Raw genomic sequence first — 13,351 nt, 5'->3', positions numbered from 1 at the left:
CTGACGCTGCTTCACGTTACCATCCACACTCTCACGTGAGCACAGCACACCAGGTACCTCACGCTGCCTCACGTTACCATCTACGCTCTCACGTGAGCACAGCACACCGTGTACCTGACGCTGCTTTACGTTACCATCTACGCTCTCACGGGAGCACAGCACACTGTAGATCTGATGCTGTTTCACTTTGTCATGGGGCGCTGGCCGTACTCACCCGGACTGTGTAATGGATCGTGTTTTGCTTTTCGTACTGAGACACCACTAAGGTGAAGGTGTGAGTCCCGGGTGTTGTCAGCTTGATCTTGGTCAAATAATGAGGGCTGTTAATGCGAATCCCATCAATGTACGGAGCTGGGTCCGCTGTAAAAATGAAGGAAGTTCATAGAAAAGGAGACTTCAGATTCCTTTATGAGTTCAAGGTTTATGTTTATGGCAGGAAAAAATTAAATGGACCAATGTCAGTTTTTTTGATCTTATGGTACTAATGAATTAAAACACTTAAAGGCTACTCTCTAAGCCCACTGAGGTCCGCTCTGAGCAACACCCCACCGGGTTCCAAGGCCGGAGGTCTCAACAGGGATGGACCGCTCCTTCCTCCCCTGTGGAGGGACTGTGGGATCTGCCAGACCAGAAAGTCACAGCATGCTGTCAGGACCACATCGCCCTGCACAGACAAGCCCAGGCACGCGGAGTTCCGGCAGCACGCGCCGTAGCCAGCTGCACTGCTAACTGGTAGGAAGTTTGAACCCCCCGGTGACACTGAGGTAACTGGAGGGGTGATCTACTCCCCGTGGTCACTTACGGCCTCAGAAACCTGCTGGAGGGTCACCCCAGGTCAGAACCACTCGGCGCCGTAAAACGTTCTGTATAGTGACGCAGAGATGAACAGGCAGGCAGGTACTTATGCACCTGCGCGAGCAATTCAATGCACTTCTGGCCCTACTTCATACGCCAGGATCTCCACCCGCCACCATCCTTATTCCTGGCCCCTTCCTCACTGAGGGGTGGGCAGACCCCCCCCCCACTCTGGGATGAATGCCAGGCCTACTACGATTAAAGGGGGGGCTCTGTGGGAAGCCTGTGCTGCAGAGCAGAGGATCCAGCTCGAATCCACCAGCTGCTCCACAGGAGAAAGACGGGCAATCTCTTCCCAGGATGTTCCTGCCTCTGCAAACTCTCTGGACGGTCTGCTGGGTGTGGCTTTAGACTCAGTGATACACGCCGCTGCCACCACCACAACTGAAGAAACAGGATCTGATGAAGTGCTCTGACCCCCTTTTCCTCACCTCCATCGGGGCTCCCCGGATGTAACTACTGCCAAGTCCTCCCTAAGCTCCTCTCCGATCACACGGCGAGGCTTCCAGCTCCATCTCTCGCCAGATCTGACAGTGTCATCCAGGTGCTCAGCTCAACACCCTCTGCCCTCAACTGTCCAATTGCAATGGACGTTGGCCTTCATTTCTTCCTCCTGGAAACATTTCTTCTCCCCAGCAGCACTTCACTGGGTTTTCTCTCATTTTATCCAGTCTGTTCTAATTCTTTGCTGGTAACTTTACTTTGCTCAACATGAAGGCATCTTAAGAGTCCAAGGATTGGGCCCTGGGTACCCACCGCTCCTTCCCACAGGTCATGTGGTCACATGTCACCTGCACACCTGACTCAACCATGCCTCCGTCCTGACCCTATCCCAGCACTAAGCAATTCCCTGGCCAGTGTCTTCACCTGAATTTAGGGAAGTCTGCTGTCAGAGACCTCTCCAAGGTACTTAGGAGCAACGATGTCAGTCTGGAGACTAAGGTGCGCCTGTTACAGGCCATGGTCTCTGCAATCACTTGCTATGCTTCAGAGAGTTGGACAATGACTAGGGAGGATAGAAGGAGAGTTGATGCCTTTGAGCTTTGATGCTGGAGAAGAAAACTGAATGGACTGCTAGAACAAACAAGCTTGCCCTGCAGAGGTGAAACCAGGCTGCTCCTTGGAGGCAAGGATTCTGAAGCTTCGTCGGACACTCTTTGGACATGCTGTAGGGAGGGACTAGTCCTTGGAGAGGGACGTCATGCTTGGGAAGGTGAAGGGACAGCGCAAGAGAAGACCCTCGATGAAATGGATCGATTCAGTCACTAGGGTAACGGGGACAGGTGTGTCGGAGACAATAAGGTTGGCACAGGATAGAGCAGGGTTTGGGGCTCTTGTACATAGGGTCGCTATGAGACACAGGTGACTCACCAGCACTTAACAACAACAACAACAACAACAACAACAACAACTCAAATTTAAAAAACCAAAAATTTTCTTTCACTGCACAACCCGTCCGAGACTCTTCCAGCCCCTCTGTCTACTCCACTAACGAGGTCTGGGAGGAACACCAAGGGCAGGATCCGGTCTCTCTACCCTGACCACCTGGCCCAACCCTCCACCACTTCTCACATAAACGAATCAAAGTGCCCGAGTGACTTCTCTGCTTTTGTCATTTTTGGGTTCCTTAACATCTTGTTATGCACCTGGAAGTTGGACAATGACTCACGATGACAAAAGAACAGATGCCTTTGAGCTGTGGCGCTGGAGAAGAGTGCTGAATGTCCCATGGACGGCCGAGAACGCAATTATGTTCTGGACAAAGTCAAGCAGGGCTCCTCGGAAGCACGAGGATGGTGAAACTGCATCTCATGTCCTTTGGGCAGGACGTTATGAGGGGCCAGTCCTCGGAGAAGGATATCAAGGTGGGGGGTCAGCATAAGAGGCAAACCTTCAGCAGGATGAGTTTACACAGTGGCTATAATAATGGGCCAGATTATATTAAAGAAGGCCTGGGGCAGGGCTCAGATCAGATCCACGGTTCACAGGGTCGCTGTGAGGTGAAGTCGACTCCAAGGCACACAGCAACAACAACACTCGGATTTAAGCACGTGTCCATCTTCATGGGAGGGGATGCCCACTTTCTCCTGTGAAGCGGCTGATGGGTCCGACATGCCAACCGTTTCTGTGGTTGTTACGAACTGTGGAATTAGAACCGACTCCTCGCTCCCCCTCCAGCAGGTTGTCAGAGGTTGTAAACTGCACGGGAAGAAACCGTCCGCTTTTCTGCTGCGGAGCAGAGGGTGGATTCCAACTGCCTGACTTTGCCCTGAGTTAGCAGTGCAGCTCCTTACCCTCCAGGGTCACCTTTCAGTTAGCGACCTGATGTGTGAGCAGATTACAGAGACAGGGCGATTTCCTAAAATGAAAAGACGACGACGTCCACGTTCCTGAACAAGCCTCTCCGGTGACTGCCCGCACCAGGCGCACCTTGTCCAGGCCGGCAGAGGTCTTGTGACCGGAGCCTGGGCGTGTTTCTGACGCCATGGGCCGCCTCCTGCCTGCAGGCCTGCCTTCTGGTCCTAAAGCACTTTCCCCACCGTGTGGACCCTCTGTCCACACGTTTGCCTCCACTTCTGCATGACACGCCTTCCCTGTCATTCACAGTTCATCCTACTCCTCCTCAGAGACCTTCCACACCCACCACCAGAGGAACGGCCACTAACACGTGGGCCTAGATTCTCTCTGCAGACAGCACGCCCTACCCGGCAGCTGTTTACTTCCCATCTCCCCCAGTGGGACAAAAACACCATAAAAGATGAGTCCTGTTTTGTTCACCAATGTCTCCAGTGTCCAGAAAACTGTACCTCTTAGTAAATAACGAAAAGAAATGTGACCAAGGAAACCCAAAGTGGCTTCAATGCGGTGCGTTAAAGGCCCGCAGAGAGGAGACTCACTTTGCCTGGCAGCATCTGGGAGGTTTACTACAGAGGAGAAGCAGTTCAGCTTTTAACCAGCTGCATTGAGAGTTGGGGGCAAAGACGTAGGTCGAGGGCTGAGGAGAGACACTCTCAGCAGGGAAATCAAAGTGTTTCAGGGCGCTCAAGGCGCTGGGGAGTGAGATGATGAAATGCGGAGAGGGAGAGCCGGGTCAGACAACATGCAGGAAAGTCTCACACGCTGAATAGTTACAGCCGATTGAACAAAGCATGCGGAACCAGAATACTTGTGATCAGAGAAGACGGCATTACTTCAGTGTGATAAAGAAGTCCCTGCCGGCAAGGTGGAAGGATGCAGCTGGATCTCAGAAGGAAAAACCCGAGCGGGGTGGACACCCAACCATGTGCTCACTCTGCTTCTAAGCACCACCCACGCGGCCCCTACGTCCAACCACACTCGCCATTTCTCAACTTATCACATGAAAAAAAGTCAATCAGTGTTTGTCTGGCTACTCACACATACCTCAGTAATAGGCTCTGTTTGTCTACTCACACATACCTGGGTAATAAACTTTTTTCCCATCAGTCTTGTACACAACCATTGTGATAAATTCTCGGTTATTTGCAAAATCATCCTAAAATCAGAAGAATTCAATGTGGTTACGAAAAGTTCGAAATACTGCTTGTTCAGTGTTTAACAAGATTTTAAAAAAAGAATATCAATGAAGAGCATTACCTTCAGCTACTTTATTTAGTGATTTATGATTTTTCCAGAATTAAACAGAGGCTGAAAGGCTCTGGGCTATCCAAATAATAGTTACTTTTTATAGAATGAAATCTAATTATCAAACAGTTTCAAACCTCAAACTCATGTTAACATCAATATGACTAAGATCTAACGCATACAGTCAACTCCCATAATTTAACCAAGAAAACACTAAAAAAAGAAAAAGTGGCCAGGAGGTGCTGTACCCTGTGTGTCCCCCTGACCAAAGCCTGGTAGCCTGGCTCACAGAGTCTCCCCTCTGTACAGCTGTCCCCAAGGCCCTGGACCCTGTGTGTCCCTCTGACCACAGCCTGGCTCAGTGTGAGAATCTGCCTTCTGGACAGCTGTCCCCCCTCTGGCCACAGCTTGGTTCATTAAGAGTCTCCCTTCTGTATGGCTGTCCCCCTACTGACCACGGCCTCGTTCATTGTAAGAGTCTCTCCTCTGACCACATCCTGGTAGCCTGGTTCATTCTAAGAGTCTCCCCTTCTGTACGGCTGTCCCCCCTCTGACCACATCCTGGTAGCCTAGTTCACTCTAACAGTCTCCCATCTGTGCAGCTGTCCCCCAGCTAACCACAGCCTGTTTCACTCTAGGAGTCTCCCCTCTGTGCGGATGTCCCCCCTCTGACCACAGCCTGGCTCACTGTATCCTCTGACCATGGCCTGGTTCACTGTCCCCTCTGTATGACTGTCCCTGCTGACCACGGCCTGGTTCACTGCCCCCACTGACCACGGCCTGGCTCACTGTCCCCTCTGTGCAGCTGTCCCCACTGACCACGGCCTGACTCACTGTCCCCTCTGTATGACTGTCCACGCTGACCACGGCCTGGCTCACTGTCCCTCTGTGCAGCCGTCGTACCTTGTCGGTGATGTGTCGGCTGAGCAGCACCCACACAGCGGCGCCCCCTTGTGGACACTGCACCTCCAGCTTGTACTGGGGGTTGTTGGCCAGGCTGTAGGCGTCCTTGACCGGCCCCTGCTTGGCGTCCCAGGTACTGAAAGGCAGAGTCAGCAAAGGGAAAGGGGGCGGTTACTCTTACAGGAAGGAAACCCAACCTTGTCAGGAGTGCTTTCCACACAACGGTGCTGTCACGTTTTTACTTGGTCTTACTGTGCTTTTGGCAAAAGCAAGAACAGAGAGCAAACAACCCGTACGTGATAGTCCTTTGTGGGCATGAGAGAGAGACCATGGGCCTTCCTAAATCAACTGGAACACTCTCCAGGGAAAACCCTGAACCTGCTGGAAAACACATTCGGACACGTGCAGAGAGGTACCTGTGAATGCATGTGGACTCTTTAAAAAGACTTGGATTCCAACTCAGATAAATCACATCATAGTACTGGCACACATCATCCCAGGAAATCCAAAATATCCCTGAAAAAGAAAGCTCTCAGTTGATCCTGTCTGAAATCTCACTGCTGTGCTCAGCAGAAATGTTTCACCCCGCGAGAGCAGACCCTCATTTAAGATCAAGGGTGTCAGCCTCTGACAGAGGTCCTCACCGTTGTCTATCTTCTGAGCTGTTCGGGGATCAAAGTTTAAATATTTCTGCAACTCTGGGGTCCAGCTTTTGGTGTCATTCTCACTGTATCTCCCTTTCCAACGTAAGTGACTCCAGGGGTTTTTCAACTGGATGAATCGCAGGCCCTGTCGAGAAGCACAGGCCATCATACATGACAAAACCCAGCCCGCTTAGTTAGTTTTTCCTTTTTCTACCTTATCTTTTTTAGGGTTTTCTCCACAACACTCTCAATGTCTTCCCCGTCTCTCATGATGCTGCCAATCAGCCCCGTGGTGAGGGACATCCCTAACTAGTCAAGGTCAATGCCTGCAGAACTGCTCCTCCCTCTCAAGCTTGCTCTCATAATGACTGTGAATTTCATCATCATTGTCCTTCCAGGCTCCGATTCACGCACCTGAACACCACTCGTCCTTATCACCAACTGCCTAGTGATTGTGGCAAATGACATTTCTAAAACACGCACCACTTAGTTTAATATTATATATATAATACGTATACGTTGTTGTTGTTATGTGCCATCTAGTTGCCTGCGACTCACAGCGACCCTATGTACAACAGCCCTAAACCCTGCTCTGTCCTGTGCCAAACACACTGTCTCCGACACACCCATCCCGATTACCCCAGTCACTGAATCAATCCACCTCATAGAGGGTCTTTTCCTCCTGCGCTGTCCTTCCACCCTCCCAAGCATGACGTCTCTCTTTAAGAACTGGTCCCTCCTTGCAACATGACCAAAGTATGTCAGACCAAGCTTCAGAATCCTTGCCTCCAAGGAGCAGCCTGGTTTAACCCTCTCCAGGATGAACCTGTTCATTTTCTTAGCAGTCCATGGTATATAACATATATACTATATATAATACATAATACGTGTAACATATAATATATATATATAATGTTGTTTTTTATTGCCGTCAAGTCGAGCACAAGTCATAGTGGCCCTATGAACAAGAGGCCTGAAGCCCCTCTACAACTATCGACATTTATCAAAGTTCACAGAGTTTCTGGAGGCGTGTTGTTTAGGAAGTGGATGCCACTCCTATAATGTATACTATGTAAATTGACGCACTTCTCAGGTTGTGATTAAAACTGAACCAGTTCCATGTGTCTGAAATAGAGACTGTGAAGGGGGAGCTTCCCCTCCATGATGATACAGGATCTAAGCTGTCTTGTTACTTAATGTCAAACTTTAATCAACAGTGTGTTTCAGTTCTTCTGGATCACACTCCTGGTTAAATTATATATGTTATAAAGGTAACTTATATTGTTATTTAGAAATACAAATGATAAATGTTACAAAATATGTATGTTGTTCTTACAACAACTGACAGCTGACTCTCCAGTGGGTTTGCAAAGACAGTAAATTGCATGGGAGCTGGTGGATTCAAAGCATGTGCCTTTGGGATTGCAGTGCAGCTTCTTACCACCACGCCACCAGAGCTCCCAAAGAGTGTGTGTGTGTGTGTGTGTGTGTGTATACACATATAAATAAAAGTTAAAATACGTATTAATCACTCTTAAAGGGACAATCTAATTCCCTGAAGTATGGGGTTGCACGAGCGTAAGAACACACGGCTGACTTAGAAAGCTTTGAGACTGTCCCTTGGAAATGACCCCTCCTGCCTTCCTGCTGGCGTCCGTCCACGCTCCTCACCGGGAACCAGGCTGAGCCACACATGGTGGTGCCGTGAGTGCTGCTCCTCCCAGGGGTGTAAGCAGAGGGCCCTGGAGCGCACCCCTCCTCAAACGAGCTGGTGACACGATGGCTCGAGCACTACGCCTTCCTGGGAGAGACCCCCACCCCCGGGTCAGAGCAATCCATTCCTCAGCGAAGCAGAACAAGCCACAACCTGAGAAGCCATGAAGTCTAATACTTCGACATCAGAGAGCCGGTGTTCACAAGAGACACGACATAGGCTGATGGCAGCTTCAGGGTCCAGCCCTACGGTGGCCTCATACTCTAGCCTGACGGCAGCCTCAGTCTCACGCTCCAGCCCGAAGGCGGCCTCACTCTCTAGCGCGATGGCTGCCTCAGGGTCCAGCCCAATGGGGACCTTGGGCTGCCATGAGAACCAGCAACTGCTCACAGAGGCCGCCAGGGATCCTTCCACCCCGTTACTGCGACACTGTTCACCCCCACGACATTTTCTGTGCCCTCGACCTTAGAGGCCAACAGTGACCACAGATCCAGACATCAGCACACTGTCCACAGCCTTCCATAGGAGCTCACGTCCACCATAACGTGGCTGTCATTTTTATAAAGAGCTCTAACAGCACTTCCGTTCCAGCCTCAGGACCTGTGCTCCTATGGTCACATCTCCCATGCTTTTATGTCCCGGTGGCCGACGGCTGGTTTCCCATGAGTGAGGATGACAGGGGAATCGACGTCTCTGAGCTGTGGTGTCGGGGAGGAGTACTGACTATCCCGTGGGCTGCTGAAAGACCCCTAAATATGTCGTAGAGAAAGTGCCACCACGGCTGCTGCTCAGAGGTCAGGATGGGAAACGTGACCCCACGTTTGTTGTCAGGAGAGGCCAGTGCTTGGGAAAGGTGGACGGTCAGCGAGAGGGTGAGGGTCAGAAGATGCTGGACAAGACGGACTGACACAATGAGCACATCAGAGATGTGAGGATGTTGGCTGGGGCAGGGCTCAGCCCTGCTGTCCCGAAGGTCATCACGAGCTGTCCCTGCCATCACAAGCTCTCCCGAGAGTCATCACGAGTTGTCCCTGCCTCCGCGGCCCCTAACAGCAACGCCAGAGGGCAGGCTGTTTACGGTAAAAGGCGGGATGGGAAAGCGGTCTCAAGCTCACATTCAGGAATCTACTGTCCCCCGAGTCTCCGGAAAGTTCTTAAACAGCAAGAAACGCAGTAAAAGCATTTCAGGCCCCACCTTGAATTCTCTAATATCCAGCACCGCGTATGCGTGGGTGGGGACCAGGCCCCACTTCTCTCCTTCCGCTTCAGTCATGGTTCCCGTGGATGCTGTGATGAGGACGTCTCCTTTGTGGAATCTGGAATTATCCGCAAAGACAAGCAATTCAAGAAAACTGATGTGCTTCCCTTGAGCCTAAAGGCCTACACAAACTTTAAATCTTTCCTGGAACGTGTTACCCATTCCCCCTAACATGAACTGCTACCATGCAGAGAACACTATTTCACAGCCTAAGAGACAAGATAAACTAACTGTACCTATTTCTCTGATCCCTTGCCAGGTTTAATATTTTCACTCTCAGATATAGAACTGTCAAGGAAGGGAAGCAAAAGGTACATTTTCCAAAGATTTACAAGAAGGAATGAAGATAAAAAACACCAAATGCACTTAACAAAAAGGGTCGTAATTTATTTACCAACTCACTGAGCCTTCTTCTAGTTTTGCTGTCAGTGTGGAGACAATTTCCCAGTTTCTACAATGTTCCCTGTTGCTGCTGAGGACCACTGAGTCAGAACTGCCCAACAGCTGACCCTCCAGCAGGTTTCCAAGGACAGCAGGTCACACAGGAGAAGGCCCATCTTTCTCCCTCGGAGCAGCTAGTGGATCTGAACCCATGACCACTGGACTGGCAGCACTTCCTTGCTAATAAACCACCAGTGCTCCTTCTTCAAGTTCTAGGCCCGCTTTTCCCAATCCCCTCACACTTTACCAGCGCAGGGAAACACAGCACTTTCCTGTATCACACATTCCTGATTAAAACAGTTTATGTTACCTACAATCTGTATTAACTACAATCATCACAAAAGATCACGGACGACTGACTGTAACAAGTGTATAACGGGACATCTGCAGACAGTCTCCGTGGTAACTGCTGCATCCTGCCCCTGGGGTGACAGGCAGACTCTGAGAGCAGGAGAGTCCTGACCTTTGGTGCAGCATTCGGAAGGAGCTGTCCCTGCTGAAGTTCTGGCTGTCTGAATGCATGGCGATCCGCTCAGGAATCCACCCCGTCAGCGCGTGGAGGTCAATGTTCTGCAAGAAGCACACACAGCAGCGTGGTCAGACCGTGTTCTCGGCCCTGGGTTCTCTGCCCAGGAAGTCCCCGAGGGCGCTGTTAGCTCCCTGATTTACCAAGACTTGGCAGGAATGAAGCGTCTTGATAAAATTCTTACTTAAATCAAAGACTTTCAGACTTTGATTTAAAGGCTTTCTGAGACAGGCAGTCCAGGTTACAAACGTCTACACATAGACAGGCATGAACCTCAGTGGAGGCTGGTATATTAAACCTTCAGAGTATATACCATGTTGTGCAATAACTTTTTTGGTGCATATTGTTGTTGTTGTTATAAACCATCAAGTCAGAAATGACCCCTCGCTGACCCTCCGGCAGGTTTCCAGAAGCAAGATCACACTGCCCGTGTTTGTCCTGCGGAGCAGTTGAGGGATCTGAACCATGTCCCGCTGGTCGCTAGTGTAACTCCTCACCACTACCGCATTATTATACTGAAGTCCTGCAGGATGTCTGGAAACGGTGTTTAATGTCGTTAGGTTTTTAACACATAGAAAAGTACAACATTTACTAAGACAACAGCTGACTTACTGATGTGAGTTATGCACAGTTCCTAGCGGTTCTAATTCACCTACAAATTCCACTTGAAGAGAATGAAGAAAGGAACTGGTGTGTTGCCTGGGGACGTCCTGGACTGGACAATAGATTTCTTTTTCCTAATTGGTAACTGTAAGGAAATGTCAGAACATGTGACAATGATGACGGGGAGAGTCACTAACCATTTAGTGACTCCCTACAACAGACATCGGGCTAAATGGTTCAAATTCTCATTCTTTGTTTCTCCTTTTAAACATCAGTAGGTCCGCCCACAGGCAATGGGTCAGGAAGCTCAACTCAATGATTGAGGTCTGAGCCACCTTAGTGACTGACCACGCAGGTCAAGTCCATCCAACTGCACTTCACCGTGACCTCTACGTTCTCTGCCTAGTGACATAGAAACCAGAGGAGCAGGGGAGACCGGACGTGAGGGGGTGTCCTAACGCTGTGCGAATGATGGGTGCGGTGCACACACGTTACTTCATCTAATCATCACAACAACGAGAGGGTAACATCTTTACCTCACAGACAAGCAGAGAGGCTACGAAAGGCTAAACACAACTTCTGAGGCCCCAGGCTGGCCAGTGTTTACTCAAGGTTAAGCTAATGTTGGCCTAGGCCAACCTCATGCAACTAAATGACACTGGTACATCTGCTGTTGTTGTTAGGTGCTGCCGGGTCAAGTACGGGGACAGTGGCCTGTGACTCTCAGTTCCGATCCCTGCCCCCTCTGTGTCTCTATTCTCACAGGCACGTTGTACTGATGTTGTTGTTGTTAGGTGTTGTATGTCACATAGCGGCCTGTGACTCTCAGTTCCCATCCCTGCCCCCTCTGTGTCTCTATTCTCACAGGCACGTTGTACTGTTGTTGTCAGGTGCTGTCGAGTACGTCACACAGCGGCCTGTGACTCACAGTTCTGAGCCCCACCCCACTCTGTGTCTCTGTTCTCACAGGCACGTTGTACTCAAGCTGCCTAAGCAAAACCGCACCCAGCAAACAGACCTTGCAGAACCAAACTTCGAGCTGACGAGTGTACAAATGGGACATTACAGGCCAGCCCACTGATGTGAACAGACTTCTCTGGAAAAGACCCCTGGTGTCTGACGGGACTTCTCTCTGAACACAGCGGCACACACACACACACACACACACACACACACACACACACACACCTTCAGCTTACTACAGTCCCTACAATGTGCTTTTCTTAACAGGAGAACACGGGCTCACAGGAGGGTGACTGGTCAGCATTTTTCATGGTAGTAAGTTTTCCTTTAAACAGAGCACTGTTTCCGAAGTGCACATGTGAAACTGTCCCCCAGGCAGTGCTGAGGGCCCCCGGGGCCTCTGTCTACTTACGGAGTTGGATCCGGGGAAGTCGTAGCCCCCCATGACCTTCATGTAGGCCTTCTCTATGAGAGACACCCACAGTTCACTTCTGTTGTTGGAGTAAGAGCAGAGCAGCTCGCCCTTATGATCCACAGGCAACTGGTCATCAATTATCACCTGAACAGAAAGAACACGCACTTCCTTAGGTGATCCGAAACTCCTTCGTCTCTTTCCTGACGAAAGAAAAGTCATTCTGTTGTACTGCAAACAAAGGGCACAATGTGCTGCTTTCGGTGGTGATAATGTCATTTCTAAAATCTCAAGTACAAATTCTACATGATGTCTTCACTCAATCTTATGAGTTAATGTCACTGTCAAGTAATGGACTTGAGTCACCTGGTTAAACGGCTAGAACTGTCATCAAAATTAATGTAGATTTTAGAAATGACACAGTATAAAATAACTACAAAAGGGTTTCATATCAAGAAGGTAAATACACCGTTATTTGTTCCTTCAACTGTGCAAAACAGTGTATTTCTGCCTTGATCTATTAAAAGACAGAGTGCATAGCTAAAGAAGTAGAACATTATGGTTATAAAGTACATTTAGGTAATCAGATAATCGCAATCTATAATATGAACCCCCCAACTATTCTCTGGGATGTATGTTTCCAAATACTCGGCCAGGGCAGTGTGGCTCATAGAGCGTGCCTGGACCGCGGCATCAGCATCAGAGGACAGAGGGCAAATGCTGGACGGACAGGAGTAGAGACGTGGGAGATGTGTGCTCAGCCAAGCCCTGCGTGGGGGGTCTGTGCACATCAACATCGGAGTCACTGAGTTACCAGGCAAGGCTGCCCACCTGGGCCACTGGGCAGCAAGGACTCAGCGTGTCCAGGCCAGGCCTGGGTTCCCCTGAGGAAGGGTCCAAGTGAGCAGATGGGGGCTCAGAGACCCCCAGCATGAAGAACCCGGGCAAAGAGCTGGAGGTCCTTAAAGACCTCCCGGGTCAGGTCACTGCGGCCTCTACAGCCCCTTCCAAAGGGAACCACAGGGCTTGCAGAGCTCCTTGGACCTCAAGCTGAGGCTCCTGGCTGAACTCCTCCATCTGACACATCTAAACAGCTGCATTTCTCTTTAATTAATAAGATAATTCAGAATATCAGACTAAATTTTATTGTATACATTACTAGTCATTAGCTCAATTACTTCTGGAATTCTTTAGAACTATTTTACTTGTCAGGGTATTTATTTCTCATTATAATCACAGGGGTCATTCGCACAAAGGTGACACAGGTCAGAAATGAACTGCGTGGACTTTCCAATGGGCTATACCACCAACCATCCCCTCAGCCAGTGATTCCTGAGGACTGAAGGACGAGGACGAGGAGTCGGGTGAGGACGGGGAGGCCGGGGGACTGGGGGGCCGGGCGAGGATGGGAGGCCGGGGGACTGGGGGG

The 13,351-nt window shown here is 50.0% G+C and overlaps 1 protein-coding gene across 1 annotated transcript in view; it reads right to left on the bottom strand.

Moving 5' to 3' along the window:
* CAPN7 (calpain 7) overlaps positions 1-13,351 on the bottom strand; it is a 40,415-nt gene that overhangs the window by 4,049 nt on the left and 23,015 nt on the right. Inside the window, exons 10-17 of the mRNA XM_006883324.1 lie at positions 11,923-12,069; positions 9,882-9,988; positions 8,915-9,035; positions 6,006-6,150; positions 5,778-5,877; positions 5,362-5,497; positions 4,294-4,369; positions 215-360 (exon numbers count right to left, since the gene is read on the bottom strand). Of these exons, the coding sequence (XP_006883386.1) occupies positions 215-360; positions 4,294-4,369; positions 5,362-5,497; positions 5,778-5,877; positions 6,006-6,150; positions 8,915-9,035; positions 9,882-9,988; positions 11,923-12,069 (978 nt within the window). The remainder of the gene's footprint in view (positions 1-214; positions 361-4,293; positions 4,370-5,361; positions 5,498-5,777; positions 5,878-6,005; positions 6,151-8,914; positions 9,036-9,881; positions 9,989-11,922; positions 12,070-13,351) is intronic.

This window comes from Elephantulus edwardii, unplaced genomic scaffold (assembly GCF_000299155.1).
Source record: "Elephantulus edwardii isolate Elephantulus edwardi_28Jun2011 unplaced genomic scaffold, EleEdw1.0 scaffold00027, whole genome shotgun sequence".
In the NCBI taxonomy this organism is placed as follows: Eukaryota; Metazoa; Chordata; class Mammalia; order Macroscelidea; family Macroscelididae; genus Elephantulus; species Elephantulus edwardii.
This window is presented reverse-complemented; position numbering and strand designations above follow the sequence as displayed.